The 20,504-nt window shown below is 34.7% G+C and overlaps 1 protein-coding gene and 1 long non-coding RNA gene across 5 annotated transcripts in view; one reads left to right on the top strand and one right to left on the bottom strand.

Annotated features, from left to right (window-relative positions):
• Positions 1–5,944: 5,944 nt before the first annotated feature.
• On the bottom strand, positions 5,945–19,654 carry NUDT12 (nudix hydrolase 12). Of its 2 annotated transcripts, none has more exons than XM_031673198.2 (7): positions 19,314–19,654; positions 16,844–17,054; positions 15,709–16,298; positions 12,678–12,845; positions 11,448–11,561; positions 9,027–9,226; positions 5,945–8,085 (listed from the first exon to the last, which is right to left on the bottom strand). In XM_031673198.2, exons 2-7 carry the CDS (start codon positions 17,047–17,049, stop codon positions 7,975–7,977), a joined length of 1,389 nt encoding a protein of 462 aa, XP_031529058.1. In that variant the 5' UTR covers positions 17,050–17,054; positions 19,314–19,654; the 3' UTR covers positions 5,945–7,974. The 2 variants fall into 2 exon arrangements, with proteins under 2 accessions (XP_031529058.1, XP_006208045.1); XM_006207983.4 differs by having other exon boundaries at positions 19,555–19,654.
• An 83-nt stretch (positions 19,655–19,737) lies between these two features.
• LOC140695602 (uncharacterized) overlaps positions 19,738–20,504 on the top strand; it is a 280,415-nt gene continuing 279,648 nt past the window's right edge. For all 3 annotated transcript variants that reach the window (XR_012071271.1, XR_012071268.1, XR_012071266.1), the window contains exon 1: positions 19,738–19,801. This is a non-coding gene — a long non-coding RNA (uncharacterized lncRNA). The remainder of the gene's footprint in view (positions 19,802–20,504) is intronic.

Here is a 20,504-nt window from a genome sequence, read left to right as displayed (position 1 = left end):
GTAACTGCATTTTAGGTACTGAGTTTTTATCTTCACAGGTCAGATCACATACAGAATTTTTTTCTGAAATTTTTTTTTTGTATTTTTACAAAAATAATCAGGAACACTCTGTGAAAGAGCCATCATAGATAATGAGACAGTTGAGAATTTGACCCATCAGAGTTAAATTCCTGGTGTGTCATTTTAAAGACATTTGAAAACTTGGTTGTTCGATGATTTTCCCCTGAAGAGAGGATAATAAGACTATTTTATGAACATCCTGACCGTAATTTCATCACGTGTTTACTACAGATTTCTTTGAAAAGTTAAATAACTTCACATAACAGGGAGGGAATACAGTATCTTTAAAAAAAAAGTAGAAAATAGAAGCTTACTTTTCAGTTTACTTTCCAAATGAGTAATTTTAGTCAACATTATGGTAATCTGATACTTGAATAAAAGAACTAATGTTTAAATTCTGAGAGAAGAAAAGGAGATAAAAAAACTGTCTAATATTTACATTCTGAGAGTGAGGAAGTTAAGGAGGACAGGCTGAATTCTTGTTCCACAGAGGAATCTTTGATTATAAATATACATTGCCATAAAATCTTGGAACATTTTACTTAAAGGTCAACTGACAGTGAAGTTGCAAATACTTTATTTTGCAAAGTTTAATTTGAGATTATTTATACCAAAGATATAAGCCGGAATAATTTGCCTATGAAATTGGTCTAAATCTCAGAGTAGATGCAGTTGTTGTTACAGGAAAATTTTTAACCCTTAATGTCTTCTTTCTTGAGATCAGATCACAATATTCTGGGTGATCAATGTATTCCCCAACAATTAAATATAAACATTTATATAATAGAAAAATTAAGTATAAAATTAATCAAGAAAAATTCTACTAACCAAACCAGATGAGAAAATCGTTTTGGTGATTAGTACATTTAATGCTGCAGCTGAAACAAAGCAGAATATAGGAATTCAAAACAAGGACTGCTGCTTTGAAATGAAACTGACCCTCACTGAATTCAGAATGAATTTCAATTATGTTTAACAGCCTGGCTTTTCAGTTACATTTTCCTTGCTTTCCAAATGGACAATTTATTTCAAATTACCAAATTAGGATATCGATAGTGGCTATTGAAATGTGCATATGATGTCTTTCTTAGCATAAACAAAAGAGTCCTAAACATACTGACTATTTAGAATTTTTTTGGGGGGGGTATATCCATCCTCTCTATTTGGTAACAAAGCAAATTACAAACAGCTGTTGGATTTTTTGTGACGAAAGAAATATGGTGTTAAATTATCTTTATATATAACATTCAAATAGTTTTCCCTTTGCCTTTATCGTTTCTCAAGCAACTAATTTACTACAGCAAGAATTAAAATAGGGAACATTTCATTCAAAATGGAAAAAAAAACAAAAAAAGTAAAAAGAACGTATAATCAGCTCACCTGGATAAAGCCTTCATAAATCCTTCAACTCTAAAGGAGACATGGATAAAATTCAAATATGTATTTTGAAAGGCAAGAAAGTGAAGTAAAGATCCGAGTACCTTGTCTTGTTCTACTTGGGATATATCTGAGTTGTCTAAATCTAAAATCTGATTAGCATACTTAATCTTATGCAGTGTCAGGAGTGATCTGCTATCCTTTAATCTAGTCTATTATTATCTGTCTTAACCATTCCTAACAGTCTGTTTATTTTCAAATATAGTTTTAGTGAACAGTGCTGCACTGTGTGCTTTTGTGGCTTAGGAGCCTGGATAGGAGCATTATGAAACACAGCTATGATGTTCTCACGGTGCAGATGAAGTGGAAGAAACCCAAACAAAAATGAAAACTTAAATGCGCTAATTGGGCTTGTTACATGGGTGGGATTAATTATCAGGTAATTCATTTATCTTTGTGTGGTAGGTACAGGGGCAGAAGCAGTTTGGTACATGGTATGGGGGAGGCTGTAGACTTTGATTAAGATTTAAATTTGAATCCCATTTTCATATCCTGTGTTGACCTTGGGGAAGTCACCTGACTTCTCTTAGACACAGTGTGCTCATTTGTAAAACTGGGGAAATAATACAGGCCCTGACTTAGAATTTTTGAAATTCTATGAAATATATCAATGAAAACATAGTTTAGAATCTTTAAATAAATGAAACATTTCTACTTAAACTAGTAGTGTATGATAGTGATCATAATTCTTCAGGTGATCCTTAATAAATATTAATACCTGATAAAAATTTAGAAGGTTTGTCTTGTGGTTTTTTGCAAGAACGTAAATTATGGTGTATATAAGGGGCTGGAAGAAAGGGAAGTGATGAGAGTTGAAACTGCAGAGGTAAATTACTGTGCTAAGAAAATAGGACTTTATCCTTTGTCCAAAGGAGAGTCTTTCACAGGAATTTTAAAGAAGGGAAAGACTAGAAAAGATTGCCTCTTAGCAAAATCTCCTTGGCTGTAATGTAAAGAATGGATTGGGAATAAAATCTAAAATAGGAAGGGAAATAAAAGGGACAGAGTTTGGAGATTGACTGAGGGGTAGGATAGGGTGAGGGATAAAGTAGACACATTAAGGATAACAATATCCAAAGTTCCATGTTGGGTAATTGCAAGACTATTGAAATAGGTATACAGAAGCAGGAACATGCTTGGGAGAAAAGATAATTTAATTTTATACATACATTTGGGAGGCTCTGAGGCATCCACGTAGGTATGTCTGATAGACAGCTGAAGATAGAAATTTGGGAACCAGATAAGTAGTGAAGGTCCTGCAGAAATGTGCAGGGTAACAAGAGTAGAAGGCCCATCTGAAAAATGACCAAAACTTAAAAAATTGAAAGAAAAAAAACAGGACTGGATGTGCTTTTGACAATGCAGCATTATAGGAAAGTTCTGTAAGATAGCTCTAGTAAGTGGACAAATGAAAGGATTTGGGGTGAAATACTTGGACTCAAGCTTTGGCTTGAGGCAAACCAGAAGCAGCTGCAAAGGGGTTAGAAAAGGAGGGCAGAAGACTTTAGTGCAAATGAGGGGTACTCGATAAGGGGGCCAAAAGCTTTGGAGCTTTGACACCACAGGGGCTGAAGAGAGGCACAGAGACACAGCGTGTTTTGAGGAGACAGGAATACTAATGTTGCCAAGAGCTTGAATCTTCAAAAAGAGTCTCATCAGTCAGAAGAGATCTAGAAAGGAGTTGTTTGTGAACATACACTTAGTACTGAAAATGATTTTTTCCCCTACACTGTATCCTTCTCTTTCCCAGGACACTCAAGTAGAATTCAAAACAGCTTCTGAAAAAAGGTGTGCATTTTATTATTATATCCCATAAATTTTCAAATAATTTGCCCAAAGGAAAGTACTTGAGTAATAAGATGGCATGGGGAAAATGGGTAATCAGCCTGAATTCTTTTATTTGGGAAAATTTTTTCAACTATTAAATGAACATTTAGTCATGTTGATGGGGCTAAGAGGGAAATTCTATCTTCACTGAAGGATATCCACATACAATGCTACTCGCTGGTGGAAGCAGCACTTTTAACTAATCTTTATTCCTTCAAGAATACTACATTTCTTTTATTGCTAAGCAGACAGTGCTATCCATTGGACAACAGGTATTTCTCCTTTTCACAACTCCCATTATAACGATGCTCTACAGAAGAGTGGGGGTGGGTGGCTGTGGAATTTTAAAACAGATCTTTTTTTTTTTTCTTTTTTGAAGCCTTGTTCGCAATGGATACATTTTTCTTTCTAACTACAAGTCTGATAAGAGACAAACTACAGCATAAAGAATGAAAACATGCCTGGCTTTCCATTCCTAGGCTCATGCGAACTGTACCAGACCAGCCCCTTGTCTCACCCCTAATGGATTAGGAGCTTTCTTTTAACCACTTAACTTGTGAGGTAGTTTCATTTTTAGTAATGTGGAAGTTCCACCCAGCAGGAGAAATTGAAAGTGGTACTCGTATAATCTAAATATAAATCTAAAATCGTATAACTAAAATAAGAACAGACTTAGTGGACAAGTGATCTAGTCTGAAGTTTATTTTTGTTTACTTTTTATCCTGCTCATTTTACTCTAGCCTGAAATGGCACTCGTATTTGGAGCAGTGTGATGTTTTGAACATCTCAGAGGAGTACCTTATAAATATTTATTACTGCTTTCAGATAGCAGTGAGTGCAAGTCATCTCCATCAGTGGGGGTAAAAACGATTTAAAATGCCATTTATTCAAGCTTTGCTGCTAAGAGTTACTTTGCGTTTTTTGCTGAGTTTACTTGTGTTTATGAAACAAGTCTGAGTGCTCTAGTGCCAGATAGTTTGGAGGGTTTGGAACTCCAAAGAAAAGATGCCCCAGCAAAGTGTGCAAATTCAAATCTCAGGAACCATGCTGGCCTTGACTGTTACCCGCTCTGCGTTGTCATAGTGAGGTCTTCGGGGGAATCTAGCCATGAGGGGGAAGCCAGTAGGAACTCTGTGTGTTCTGGGAGGCACTGTGAAGGATGACAGGAGAAAATACGGCTGTATCTGTGTGAACCTCAAACTTTTCATGGCTGTAGAGGTATCTAATAATGACTATTTTTTGAAAAATACTCTTATTTTATACAAATTACTAGGTTTGTCATACTGACCTCTTTATTTCCCAGCCTTTTCATAAATCTTCATGAATAATAAGCATAGTTTTCACTCTCTTATGATATATTTAATCACATAAATGCTTTGTTTTGTTTTATACATGAGAAGGGCACATAATTCTCCTTATTTAGTACATCTAACATTTGTACTAGTAAATGATAAATTTAATTAAAATTCAAATTTCAGAACTTTGTAAAAGTTATTTTTTGCCTGTTATTTCCAATATATTTCTAAGAATTATTTATGGATCCCTATTTACAAACTCCTAAGAAAACAACTCTTTGGTTAGCTTTTCTCATAATACTAATAATGCTTATACAGGACTTGATATATAGAGTATTGACAATTATTATTTCATTTTATCCTTAAACAACCCTATGAAGTGCGTATCTCCAGTTGGCTAAGAGGTGTTAAATTTCTTTAGATCTTTAGATCTTTTACATTTGTAGACAGACACTCCTAGTTTTACACTTTGGATTACTTTACTTTGGATTCCTAGATATTTTTTTTCTGCTAGAGAAAACTGTCTCTTTTAAGCATAGCACATAAATTTCACCCATCATCCACTAGTCGCAGCATGTGCACACACATTCGGAACCAGACAACTTGTTCTCATCCCTAATTAAATTTACATTGTGGAAATTTTATTCTAAATAATTAATTGATTTGTTTTATAGAACAGTTTCATCTAGTATTTTGTTATACACTATAGCAACACAGTTCTAAGAGCAGCTGTCTACTGTTGTTATATGAGACTTAATTTGACATATTTGACCTATTATTTGACCTATTAACAAACTTATACTTTCTCCTTCCATCTCATAGTCTCATTCTGTTGTTCCATTCTTTTCTGTCTGCATCTATGTCCCTAACCTTATCTTTGAAAGAGTTACTCAAATCATTTTTCCAGCTAGATGAATATAGTAAATAGTAAAGTAGTGAAAAATTAAAAATGCAAGGATTGGTAGTATTAGACAAATAAAAAAACAGATATTAGACTAATACATAACTTTAAATCTGAAGATGAAAAATTACTGCCCTATATATGTGTGTGTATATGTATATATAGTATATATATGTCCATGTGTTATGTATGTATACACATATGTATGACCCCAAGCTACAAGATTAGAAAGATTAAAAAGATTTAAATAAAAAAACTTAAGCCTTCCAAATGTGACAACTTTTAAAAAGGCTTTTGTATTTTTTGTTTACAGTGTTATTAATTCTAAACAGGATAAGATGACTGAAATTTGGCTTTTTCCATTTTTCGGAAGACATTTATCAAAACATATTAAAAAACCACACATAACACACACAACAGAAAATATACGATAAATATTTTAATGTTACCTTCAGTTTTATTAGATACAATCATGGCACTTGAACCTCTACCATTTCTTGGTTATTCCTTCTACATACATGTAGCTATCCACCTCTCAGAGGTTAGCAATTTAAGGATGATTATTAAAACAATAATTTACTTAGATACTGATTTTCCCTGAGTACTGGATTAAATATCCAAAGCTAAATCTATAACTACATTTTGTTGACACTTTATATTTTATCCTAAAATACTGGCTATCCTAACATTATGGAAACTTGGAATTTTATGATGTAATCTTAGAATCTGTAAGTATTAAAAGTACATTTGGGGTAATACTGAACATAGAGTCATTATACTTCGTAATAATCAAGGCACATTCTTTTCTATATACTTAGGTAGTTCAAATTTTATTATGTACCTAAATGTCCTATGTAAGTCTTAATTTTGTCTAAAGTCCTGATACCAATAAGCCTTCATCGATTACTAAGAAAATCATTGTTCATTGGTAAAGTTTTGTCTAAGAAAGTAATTTAAATGAATTTTAGTATCTTAAAGTTTAATTAACAGTATTTGGTAAATTAAATTTATTCTTCTTATCATCCTCTATTTTACTTTATTCACTAAATACTTTTAGTAATAGTTTCTACTTTCTGTTAGAGGGAGAATCCTGCACTAGATTATATAGTATTAGATTGTTGTAATTAAGTTACTTAATTATGATTAATTGTATTAACAATTGTAAGTAGTTGTAATTGTGTAACTTTCTCCAATTAATTAATTAATTGATTCACCTTTAATGGGTAAGTTAATTAAATTCATCTTTCAGGATTTCCTTTTATCTATTAAAAAAAAAAAAGGGCAATGGACTACATATATTGTCTTTAAGGTCTCTTCCAGTTCTAACATACAGTAGTAAAGAGCCAAATTATATACATTTATACAGTACCTTTTAAAACAATTTCAAAACAGCCTTATAAAATATGACAGTTCTCTGTTGTGAAATTGTGAACTACTATAATTTACTTTCTCTAGAGTGTTACTGTTTCAGTTCTAAGACATACTTATTGTATAAATGCTTTTTAGATTGTGTTGAAGTAAGGTAAAAAGCCAGGACGTATTTAAGAAATATTATTAATAATGGTTATATAATTTTTGCTAATGAAGATACATCCCTTATCACAAAATAACATAAACCAATGTTTTTATCACATATGTATATCTATCTGGGATTTTATATAATATCTGACCTTTGAGGAGAATTCCTTTCAAATATGTTTAAGTTGAGTGAAAAAGTAGAGGATCTTGATTTGCCCGAAGAACAACTTTAAGTATAGCTAACAAATAGATACGTTAATTAATTTTACATTTAAGAAGGGGGTCCCAGACATAATGATACATTTTCACTTAAGTTCTCCTTCCCCAAGGGCATGGTATACTGATCACTAGTAGAGTTGTTAAAATAAAAAATTATTTAACACTGATCAAAACAAGACTAGTAGCAAAACTGTAAGAGTGCCACTGCTAGAACAATGGAACCAGGAGAAAAAGTGGATTAAAATGGGACGAAGAGCAAAAATCAGCTACTGACCACCAAAAGGACCTTTATGACAATGAAAGCATTAAAAATCAAGCTCAAAATTCATAAAATAATTCTGTCTCATTTCTCAGAAAAGACCTTTAGTGAATGGTTTAATGCTTACAAGAGGCACTGGAATTTAGGTTTATTTACATTTTTAGAATATACTTCTTTACAACATGATTTCTCTTAATAGAAATATGTTTTTGTGAGATAAAATTGTGAAACAAATTTCAAAGATTACTAAGATTTAACAAAAGCTGAGGCAGTGTTGTAATTTATAAAAATGTGAATTTTGTGGTTAACATGGAAGGTACCCTTTGAAAATACTTCAAAAACCCAGTATGATATTGTGAACTGTGACATTCTAAAAAGCACTGAACATTTCTAATCTCACTTGAGGAATAAATGGGATTAGAAATCAATTAGACATAGTCAAAGTCCAGTTATTTGATTTAGAGATTGGGGTTCATTCCAATCCAGTGTTTGATTAATTGATGTGCAATAGCTCGGCTTGGTGGCACAAAGAATGCCTGCTGCTTCCCTTTGGTCAGAACATCCACAACCTAAAATACACCATAATAAAATGTATTAGGATTTCAAAACTGTCATACTTAAATTTCTATGCTTATGTAACTCAACTAAAATGTAATGACCTTTACAGTGAATAACAACAGTAGAAAGTAACAACATCCATATTCAACCTGCAAAATTTAGTTTAGTATTTTTAGCTGCTTCAATGAGTTAGTGACTCAATTTTTTAAATATTCCAGAAAGACATTTTCCCTTACGAAAATAATGTCATGAAAAAGCAAAGTATATGCTATAAACTTATTTTCAAAGTGAAGTTAGCTTTTAGAACAGATTCCCTTCTATAAAATTCTGAGAAAAGCCTAATTTCTACTTCTTGAGATTGAGCATAAAATAAAATTAATTTTATGTACACAAAGTCACAAAGGATTTCAGGTCTTCACTACTGTAGTGTATCAATCTGTTTTCTGCACAAAGACTTTGGGTCATGCAAAACACAGACAAGTAATTTACTTTCATTATATTACTTAAGTATGAGTTTTAAAAAGTTCTTTGTTACACAATTTCGTCAGTCTTGTCAAGTACATTTAAAACGAGTAAGAACTTTTCAAAGCACTTTTACTGGTATTTTTTGAGTTAACTTGTTTCAGTGCTATAAACTAAAATGTTAAATGTGTAATAATAATATTCCTGCTTCTCATCTCTGAAATAATGTTTACCCATTTTAAGGCCATTGAAAGGCATCATTAATTTCAAGGAACGGCATTTGAAATGAGAAAATGGCACAGAATCATCATTACTAGAAGAATTTTACAGGATGCTAGCATAGGACACATCAATTACATTGTAACTCATGAATGATGAGAAGGCCATAGCTATTCATTCAACTTGTTGATAACATGTATCCTTGCTGCACGCCCAAACCAGTACAGTCAGAGAACAATCAATAGAAGAAGGAAATTAAGTTGAACTTTACCTGTTCTCTAGTGAACCAGCGGGCGTCCTCTATTTCATTCTTGTCAACTTTAATTTCTGTTGACACTGCCACAGCTAAGCAACCAATCATTAATGAGGAGGGCATTGGCCATGGCTGACAAGAGACATACTGAACATGGCCAACTTTGACTCCACTTTCCTCTTCTACTTCTCTCCGAACAGCATCTTCTATTGTTTCCCCTAATCAAATGGGGCAAAAGAACAAGGAGCTGAGGAACATGCCCTGGACATTTGTGCTCTGAATGGTTCAAACATTTGGAAATCACTTTGGACAGAAGCTCAGTTCAAAGAATCAGACAGCAGAAACCTAAAACTAGACTGGAATTCAAGAAAACATTATTTCGTAAAGCATATGACCACATACAGAATCAAAATCCCAAGAAACTTTTCATTCTTTAAAGGTCTAAATTTGTTACATTTAAAAAATTATTAACATCTACAACTGTCCAGCACCAACTATTGGCTAAACACTATGCAAACACATTAAATATTATCTTGTTTAATGTATCTAGGCTTTTCCTCAGTAAAATCTTGAAACTTTTTTTCTTATGTTTCAAAGTTACTGCAGATAAGTCTTTTTCTAAAGAGTTAAAAAAATGACTAAGTTTAAAAACAGCATAAGATGAAACTCAATATTTTTTCTTTCTAAATTATTATTTTCTTCTTGATAGTTGTAGACACAGCTATGATAATGTAATGCCTCTAAATGTACTTTGTATTTCTGATTTGTTGAAACTGAGAATTAGAATAGAGGGAATAGTTTCTAAGTTAAGTGTTTCTGGAGGTTTAGAAATATTTTGCTATTAAATAGTTTTTTATTTCAAATAGATTGGTAAATTTCCTATATTAAAATTAACTTATGTTCATAAAATATAGTGAAAAATAACTCATGGAGTAGCGTAAGATATTTACAAGACTATAACTAAAGACTAGCATATAATACATATTTTAAAAACCCTAAAATCAGTAAGGAAAAAGGATAAAAATAAAACAAAAATAGGCAAAGAATATAAACATGTAAAACTCAGAGAAAAAGAAATTGAATGCCTAATAGACATTTGAAAAAGATGCTCCATCAGGAGAGAAATCTAAATTAAAAATACAATGATATACCATTTCATTCTCCTCAAAATGGCAAATAAAAATTCTGAAATTCCTAACTTGGTGAAGATACAGAACATTTCAGATACAGTATATTTCATGTACTTCCACAGGGAGTGTAAATTGGCAGGAACATTTCAGAGACTAACTTGGCAACATGTGGAAAAGGTTAAGATGCTCATATTCTATGAGCTAGCAATTCATCTCTCAGATATATATCCTATGGAGGCTTTTGCTACTCCTTGCAAATGTGTACAAGAAATTCTTTAAGAATGTTCACTGCAGTGTTGTTTGTAATAGCAAGAGCTCTGAAATAAACTAAATGTCCAGTAGCAGAATGGATAAATGAATTGCAGAATATTCATAAACGGAATGCTACACAGCAGTTGAAAAAAATGACCTAGAGCTACTAGAGGCAGCATGCTAATTAAGAGTCTGGACTCAGAGCCAAACTGCCCAGGTTTGAGTCCCTGCCCTATCACCTACTGGCTCTTTGATCTTGGGCAAGTTATCCAGCTCCTGTACTTTAGTGCCCCATCTGTAAAGCTGCTGAAATAGTACTTTATAAGGTTATATCTACTTTATAAGGTTGTATGGGGACCATATAATTTAATATACAGAAAGCATTCAGAACAGAGTGTGGCACTACAGATGTTTAGTACTATTACTACCTATTAATATGGATTAATATTGGAAGTTGAGATTAAATGTGTTAATTAGACATATTTGTTCATTTATTCCACAAATACTTACTGAACTCCTACTACATGTGAGACATATGCTCTAAGGGTTTGGGATACAGCAATAAATAAAACAAAGTCCTTGCCTTTATGGAACTTACTCTCTGGTACTAGGAAATAGTAAGTAAATAAATAGATAAATATAACAGGTTAAGTGGTGATGAGCAGGGTAAAATCAAGCTGAAGAACAGAGACTGTGAATGCAAGGCACAAGGCTAACTAACATACTTTCAGCTACCATGGAAGGCCTCTTTGAAAAGGTGACAGTTGAGTCTAGTACAGAAGGAAGTGAGGTGTAAAGCACACAGATACCTCGGGTAAGAGCAGTATATGAGAGATGTGTGAAAGAGCAAATACTGAATTTTTAAACCAGACAAAGTTATTCCACTAGTAAAAACAAAAAAAAAATCATTTAAAATATACAGAAAATACTTTTAGATACCCTAGTTTTATAACATGATAATTTATCAGAGATTATTTTTCAAATGTTGTCTAAAATTTTTATTTGGAAATTATAAATTAAATGAAAATTACTGTAAAAAAATTAAGAAAAGATTTACCAGGTTCAATAAATCCAGCAAGGCAAGTAAACATGCCTGGGGGAAATCTTTTCTGCCTGCCTAAAAGACATTTGGTCCCATCTGGATGAATAACTTGCATGATTACTACTGGATCTGTTAAAAACAAAGCAAAATAAAACAAATCAGGTGTATAAATGACAGGAAAAAATAATTTAGACTCACTGTGTAAAGCAACTGTCCAGTAGGATAATAAAAACATCTCCTATAAGAAACAGTTTTGTCTAGTCACAAGAGACTGTTTCTTTTTGCCTGAAGACAGAGTCTTTGAGGGAAATTGCATAGAACACTGTCAGTAAGCTACAGAAAGACCATTTTTGTCTTCCTTCTCATCTCAATAGCAACATTTATGGTGTGTTTCTGGTATGCTAGACTTATTCTTATTTTTTAATTAGAAAAGAGTTTGAGTAGGTAATACATGGCAAGGAGAAAATTCAAATTTTACCAGAGTAAATGTAGTGAATTACCCTCCTCCTTCCATTCCAATCCTTAACAAAATGTTTTTAAAAGCTAATGTGGCCCTATGATTAAGTTTAAGCCATTAAAAAATGAAAACTAATTTAAATAATAGTTCATCTCTCCAGAAGTTGCTAATTCAGTGAATCCGCCTCACTGGATCATGACTGAGAACCAGTAATCAAATGTGAAAGGATCCTGAGAGCAAACACATAGGTCACTAAGCCATGCACTTTACCCCCAGGAGACTTCCTCAGGTGTCGCTGAGTATCTTTTTTTCACAGTTTTAAAGGGCTGGGTTATCAGACTTCCAAACCCACAGCCAACTCAAAGCAGCAATTAGGGGGAGAGAAGGTACAGGCAGACACCAGCAGTAATGAGGAGCCAGCTCTAGGCTGTCCTGGCTTTGGTGATGCCACAAACAGGCACTGGGTTGTTGGGGCTTTTTTTTTTTTCTTTTTTCCCTTCTTTTTCTCCATTAAGTGGACCCAGATGGTAGGCTTTGGAAATCATATATCTCAACACATCAAAATCATACTGATTAGCCCAGAGTTTAGAAATGGCTAGTTATGTAGAATGTCCTTTACCTAAAAGTCATCAAAGTATGTAATATTTTAATACTTATAGTCTTAATGGTTAAAGTAAACATGCTTCTAATAAAAAGTAAACCCCTCAGCAACTCAAAATCTTATCTTTCCAGAATGTCTTACTTCCTAAGAGTTCCAGATGGCTGAGATTTCACTGTAAAAGACTTACCAACTCTTGGGTATGATGTATTGTGCACACCATGAAGGCTAGGACAGCCTTCTTTTAAGCATACTCTTTTATAGCCACCTTCTTCAATTTTAGTTGCACTTCCACAGGTTGGGCAGAACTTATATCGACTGTGCCAGGCAAGAACAGATCTTGCTTGAGCTACAACACCTATATAAGAGAAGCAAAAAAAGTTTTAATCCTGTGACAAATTGTAAAGAAATTAATATATAAGTAAAACGTTCCTAAGTCATAATAAAGCCATTACACTGTACTTTCTGAACAGCTGTGCAATCAAGGGTTTTAGTATTCCTATTTTTATGATGTGTATCTTTCTTTTAAAGTATCCGATTTAATTCTACAGATGACAAATGAAAATTAGACTTACCTTTAATTCGGACTAATAAAATATAACTCTCATGTAAGATAGATGTGTTAACATTAGTATGCACTGTATAGTAGTATACACTGTATTAGCTTAGGCTTTTATTATAGGTGATTTAAAAATTTTGGATCCACATGATTCTAGTGTATAGTGACTTTACAAGTAGTGACTTTACAATAGTGACTTCTATAAAAATTCACTACAAAGACAGTTCCTAACTTAGACTCAGACTATAAAGGAAACAATACTAGAAAACTGTAGGAACTCATCTCTGCTTTCCTTGGTGACTAAGACAATACCAGTGTGTCACTGTAGAACACACCCTTTTACAACTAGAAACTGTACAAAATATTTTAAAAAATATTGTGTTTACAACTTTACTGATTAACTTTGTTTATGAAAAAAATGCCTAATATACTTTATCTATAGCCTTTACCCTGATACTTCAAAAAAGATTTAGTATGACCTGACCAAAAATATCATATTTGGGGCAGTAAGAGTAGAAATGCTGCATTTCAAATGCCTAACAAACATGTTCTCCCCTAAAATACATTACTTGGTCTAAGGATTTTGAAATAGATAAAATAATCATAAACAGCAATAACAATGTTCTAAGCTTGGAAAAATGAAAGTAATAAACCATAAATAAAACCAAATGTTAAAAAAAGAATACAAAAAAAAGGTAACACTGAAATTCAATGAACCATAGGCAACATTAAGTATTTGCCTGCTATATTAGTTTGTAATATATAATTTACCTTAAGTTATTGCCATTATTTCAGTATCATTACATTAAGAAAAGCTAACATTTACTGAGTATTTACTGTGTGTCAAGCACCACGCAAAGATCTTTACATACGTAATCTTATTTAATGTTTAGAGCAACACTATAATGTAGATACTATTACTATCCTCATTTCTGGGAAGAGGAAACTGAGGCAGACACAGGTTAAGTATCAGTGTAAGGTTACACAGCAGTTGAGTAAAAGTGCCTTACTTACCTTACTAGTTTTTTTTAAAATATCCTTTTGATCTTAAAATTATATATACAGTTTCAAAGAAAAGATACATTTTCTTTTAAAAAGTGCAGTGGTTTTTCTGCAGATTTGGAGAATAAAACATAGCACTTCTGATTTGCGGAAGGGTGTCTAAGCAGTCTCTGAAGAGCTTACAGCATCACCTAAGGGAAGGTGGACGCTCACAAGTGGTCCCTTCCTCACCTCCACTTAACTCTTCAACTACCATAGTATGCCTTCCATTCCTTCTACTCCACTGACATTCCTCTTGTCAAATTCATCAACAGCTTTATGTTATGAAACCAAAGATCCTTTAAAAATAAACCCTTTGCCTTCATCTTACTCAGATTCTCATTAGCATTCAATATATTTGATGTCTACCTCGAAGAAATACTTGGCTCTTTTAGTTTCCATGAGCACATTCTCCTGTTTTTTCTTACCTTACTGCCACTTCATCAACATCATCCTTGATGGATCCTCTCATTCCATCTGACCTCTGTATTTTGGGGGATTCAGGTAAATGATTCTGAGGTTCTCTTTCATGCTTGCTCTCAACTCTCTAAATAATCTCAGTAGTTTCCTGAGATTTAAAAACCTCATTTGTGTTGATATTCCCATAGGGTAACTTTCCAGTTCCTCTCGTCTTTGTTCCAGATTCTATTTTCCTTCCCTGAAACTTAACATTCCCAAAACTAAAATCTTCATTTATTTACTTCAGGTCTGTCCTGCATCCCTTGCTCTACCCATCGCACTAACAAGGAATAGTATCACTATCTACTAAATTACTAAAGCCTCAAACCTTGCAGTCATTCTTGATCTTTTCCTTCATTATTATGCTCTCCACACCCAATCCATTAGCCAGTACTGCTGATTTTCCCTCCAGAATCTATCTTGAATGTACCCCTTTTCCTCCACTATTACCCCCCTAACAACTCAGGCTGTGGTCCAGGGAACTATCATCTCCCTCTCATTAATAACAATCTCAACCTACTGATCAAGCCCTATCAGTTCGGTCTCCAGAACATCTCAAACTCTCCCTTTTTCTCTACTCCACTAATCCAAGCCACTGCAGTCTCTTACCTTGCCTACTGTAATCTCCAGTCCCCTCTTAACAAAACTAACTTCTATACTTAATTGCCTATAAATTATCATCTACAAAGCAGGCAGAGTAAAGGTTTTTTTTTTTTTTGTCATTTTGTTTTTTAAACATAGGCCAGGTCACAACATTTAAATGGAATTTAGAATAAAACTCCTCATTCCTTACCATGGTATATAAGACCTGACATGAACTAGCATAACCAGCAACAGAAAACAAAGCAGAAGAGTCAAGGTCTTGGCCATCATGCTCAGTGTATACCAGGCGCTCAATACTCGTTCATTGAAAAATTAAATGAAACCAGTATGCATTAGGGTTAATTCTGGGGAAACTAATCTTGGCTGATGAAAACTGCCATACCCTCCTAGGAGAGCAGTCGCCTGGGGTGAGAACTTTAGGACGTTTCTAATGAAGACAGCCTAATTTCATTGCTTACTGGGAAAATGTGCCTCTTAGAAACTGTAGATTCATATAATTCTAATCCAGTTCCAAAAACCAGATTATTACCAATACAAGTAAACACTGTTCACTTCTTACCAGCTTCTTTTTCTTTCAATTGCAGAAGAGCTGGCATTGGAGGATGAAGAAAGTAACAGTTTTCATGTCTTTGCTTAAAGTCTTCAGCGGCAACAGGGTCTATACCTAAAGCAAACCAGGCAACCAATCCGTCTTCTTCTTCTCTTGAGACTTCCCCAGCATAATTAAATAACTCTTTTTTCATTTCAAGTTCTACTCCAAGGAAAATCAAGGTGATCTTCTCAGGCTGAGCCAAATAATCCTTTACATCTGTGTAGTTCAGCTGACAGAGCCTGACTTCCGGCTGCTGGAAACTTTCTTTATTGCCACCTAGAGTAACCAAGGGATTTAAATCTGAGAAAAGGATATAAACTGTGGCTGGATGGCTTTCTTTTGCTAATAGCCAGTCAGAATTATTTCTTTTTTCACTTTTCCGGTCCAGTAGTGTCCTGCTAAAATAATTTTCACATTCTTCCACTTCAGTGGTTAGGAACCAAGGCTTCTTCCCACCTTTAGCATTAGCTAGTAAGTTAGCTATATGCTTATAACCCCAAAACTTAGCAATATCCAGTGCAGTCTGCCTTGATTTATTGACAATGGATCTGTCGCACCTACAGATAGAAGCAAAAAATAAAATAGGAAATAGAAGTTTCTTCAGTACTTATTACAATAAAATATTCCCAGATGTACACGATAGCCTCTCTGTTTAATAATTACATGGTTTTTTTTCCTTTTAGCACATAACAGACTAATGGAAAGTGAAAAGAAATAATCATAAATGATTAAAAGTTAGACACAGTAGATATTTAAAATTCCTGGAAGATTACTTATAAAATAAAAAAGAGTAAGGTTCACATGCTGTAAGGAGAGACTACATTTTTACGAGTTTTTAGTAGTCATAGTGGGTAGACTTGTGTTTTGCATTTGAAAGAAAAAATCAGACTGACTCATAAGTTTCTTTGTATTAAGTATGAAGAGTTAATTCCTCAATAACAATTAAGTTTTAATTAGATATTATGCAATAACAAGACCGTTCAATGAGTAATTTACAAGCCCAATGATGTAAATATGGCTGTAAGAAAAATTTAAAAGAAAAAAATGTAACCCCCAAATTAAACCAGACATCCCTTCACGTGGTATAGCATGAAACATTTACCCTTTCTCAAGTAGAAATTGGACAACATCTGGGTGCCCATTTCTTGCAGCATACATTAAAGCAGTCCAGCCATTTTCAGACGTTTCATTGAGAAGAGATGGAGAATGACTGAGTATCACTGTTAACCTGGCAATATCTCCTTCTGCAGCTGAATAGTGAAATTGGGAAATTATTTCTTGCTTTGGACTTCTTTGTACAGAAGACATTTTATCTTAAAAAAGGAAAATAAGAAAAACTATTTGCAATTGCTTTTTTGTATCAATGATTAAACATTATCAGAGTGCTGATATAATACTAGTTATGGTTTCTAAAACAATATACTCTAAAAAATTAGTAGTTAACTGTTATCATAGCATACATTTCAAAACTGTTATCAGTTGAGAATTTTAAATTAAAATTCAACATGAGGGGATGTATAAAATAACATATACAGAACTTTGGCAATATAGCTGAACAGGGTGACATCATTAGGAGGGGATGTCAAGTGATAGATACTACAAAGAGGAAAAATAGACCAGAGGGACTTCAACATGGATTAGGGCATGAGGGGAGTTAAAGCAGACAGAAATAAAGGCAGGTGTTTTTAGCAGATGACAAGTAGAATTCTCTCAGATTCTGTGGTACGAGAAACAGGTCTGTCCTCTCAGGGAAATTATGATCCTATAGCTAATTATTCAAAAGCTAAGTTTTATAAGAAAACAATTTATTGCTTTAACTTGCACTATTAATTTTGCAATCCAACAGGGATTGATTTTTGCTCATGGTGTGAGGTAGGGGTCAAGATACATTTTTATCCAGTGGATAATCCATTTGACTCAGCATTATTCTTAAAATCACCATCTTTGTCCCCCTGCATTGCAGTATTATCCTTGTCATAAATCAGATAACTGTGTATTTTGGATCTGTTACTGGACACTGTTCTGTTGATCCTTGAATCACAGAAGCTTTTTAAACAATTAACTTTGCCTGCTTTGGCATTCTGTTGTTTCAGTACGAAAAAAAAATGTAGAAAATAATTGTTCTATACCTTTAATAAATGTTGCCTAATCATGGATTGAATGTGATAGGGCACAAACTGAGTTTTTTTTTTTTGTGGAAATGGTTCATATTTCAGTTGTCTATAAACTTCTCAAAGTACTTTTTTTGAAGGTATGATTTTTTTCTATGAAATGATATTAAGAAAAGATTTGGGATTCTAACTAGGCTTCTACCATTCTGAGCATAAGATATTGAGGCTAAAAAGAAAGACAGGTTAGAATCCGTAATTTCTGACAGCAGTTGTCTCTAGGGTTCTAACACTGCAATTTGGATGATCAATTTGTAGTAGGAGTAGCATAATCAAATCTAAAGGAAAAAATGGGTTAGAGGTTAACTTTCTTTTTTTGTGTCTGTTCACCTTTCCTGTTTATATCTTTCTGCTGCCTGTAAATAGGTCAAAACTATGCACAGGAATGGAAACAAAATGCTGAAAATCTGTATTCAACTTTAATTAGGAGGAATGACTTCTCAATTAGATAACAAGTTTTTATTACTTTTGATTTATTCTATAACTTACCTCACCATGCTTTAAACACATTATGAATAACAAAAGCTACAACTTTTCAGGATTTTATTTTGCAATGCTGTACACTGACCCATTTACAGTCTCCCTTCGAAGTTGCCTTTTCCTTACATTTATGAAATTAAAATCACATCATACAGGTTCTTCACCTAGGTTTACTTTAAGTAATATTTAAGTCATGGCCACTTCTTCACTTTCTCCACAGGTCACTCACTCTGGGTTGACTGCAAAACTGGCCTCCAAAAGTATAGTAACATTCACCACCCCCAATGCAATGCTTATGCATACAGTATTCTCAGGAGAAAAGAAGTGGAAAAATGTACATTTTCTGCCTTAGCTTTCTCGGCAGAAAAGCCATCTCAAAACAGAACCATTACTCATTCCAGAAGAGCACACAAAGTCTAAAGTCCAGTTCTACAGCTTGATTTACTTTTTCATTTCTCATTGTCAGGTTCTCCTCAAGGTAAGGATAAGGATGTGAAGGCAGGATGAAGTGATTCAGTGAGCTCAGTGTTGCCCTTGCTTTGCAAGAAGGGCATGAACTATCCTGAGAGGTCTTTTTAAGGAATTTTAGGTTTAAAAGGTCTCAGATTTTAACCCAACCAATATCCACTTTTACCGATGGGTAACCTGGGGCCTACGACTGGCCAAAGGTCACATGGCTCAAGAGACGGGGCAGACCTCAAATACAGCTCTGTCACTTAAGTCATTACTATTTAACGACCATTATTCAACGAACTCCACTTCCTTCCGCATTCAAGAGGGCCACATAGCCGATTCAAGCGCTACCCATGCATGGTCTCTCCAACCTCTCCGAACAAATGCCTTGAGAGTTTATTTTCTTGCCACTACTGTGAGAGTTCTCTTCTTAAACGTGAAACCAGATCCGAAGCAGCACTTCTTCCCCACCTCAAAGACTGGGCTGGAAACACTACCATGGGCAGGCCCGGCTGCGGCCCCTGTCCCATCCCGGGAGCCCGGACTGCAAGGCCAAGGCTCCCGCTCCTGCACCTGCACCCCGGAGCGAGGCTGCGCCGCACCGCCCGGCAGGGCCAGCCGAGACGGCGCGGAGAGCCGAGAGCGCGGAGAGCTCGTTACCAGCCCCGGAGAGCGCACTGGGGCCGACTGACTCGCCGCTGCTGCTACTAACCCAAAGACGAGCAGAGCAGAGGAAACCAGGACGTGGTCGAAGGACCGGGAAAACCCCGCAGTCACTCTTCTGGGTGCCGGATGGAGCCTTTCGGTCTTCCGGCGAGGGCTCGGTGTCCTCGCACGGCTTTATGGGAGATGTAGTTTAAACGTCACAATGTGAGATTCGAGAAGGCTGAGGGCTTGCGGGTGGAGGCGTTGGGGAGCCAGGGCAGAAGGTCCTAGCTGCGAGTATCGGCTTCCTGGCGGTGAGTGAAGAGTTGTTCTATTATTTTTGTCTTTTTTTTTTTTTCCGTGTGGGACCGAGATGTGTAGAGCGAAGAAAAACTCTAGGTCTGTGGAAACGGTCTTTAAGTTTTCCAGAATTTCACACCCAGTCTCCACGAGCATCTTAAGGATATAGTCCAATGCATTGGAGTGTTCAAAGCATCGTTTCATATTAAATAAACCTGGAATGTTGGCTGGACTAAGTCATTCCAGTATATGACCTTAAACAAGTTGTTGGCTTCTGAACCTCAGTCTCCTCATATGGGAAATGGTACCATGTACTGATGCCGGCCTCGTTCAGTAGTCCTTTGAAACGTATGAGTCAATCCGCCACAACACCACCTTGGATTGTTGTGACGTGTAAATAGGGGAATGTATGAAAAGCCCTCTGTACAGTGCGAAGTCTACATCTTGTACATACAATGCAATTATTGTTGTTGTTGTTGATTTAATTTCCCGCACTTTCACGCTCCAAAACCTACAGAAGTTATGTGAGTCTGAAATTACAAAGCTGAGCCTTGGTAATTTTCTAACTCCCAGAGCAGGAATTTTTTTCTTTACTCAGTTGCCTCCTTGGCATTAAGTAACAGTTAAGGAATCTCAAGGTTGACCATCCATTGCTTCCTGCCCGGATTTTAGGCATTGGAAGTTCCTTATTTTCTCAGTGAAATTATTACAAACTCA

Source organism: Vicugna pacos, chromosome 3 (genome assembly GCF_048564905.1).
Source record: "Vicugna pacos chromosome 3, VicPac4, whole genome shotgun sequence".
In the NCBI taxonomy this organism is placed as follows: domain Eukaryota; kingdom Metazoa; phylum Chordata; class Mammalia; order Artiodactyla; family Camelidae; genus Vicugna; species Vicugna pacos.
Note: the sequence above shows the minus strand (reverse complement) of the source record. Positions and strands in the feature narration are given on the sequence as shown.

Bases quoted from the DNA above. Each gene is read 5' to 3' on its own strand.
- NUDT12 (XM_031673198.2), bottom strand. From the start codon at position 17,049: ATGTCTTCTGTACAAAGAAGTCCAAAGCAAGAAATAATTTCCCAATTT. The intron at 12,846-15,708 runs GTAAGAAGTGAA...TCTCTTATATAG, and splicing joins ATTGAAAGAAAAAGAAGCTG to GTGTTGTAGCTCAAGCAAGA. The intron at 11,562-12,677 runs GTAAGTCTTTTA...TGTTTTTAACAG, and splicing joins TACATCATACCCAAGAGTTG to ATCCAGTAGTAATCATGCAA.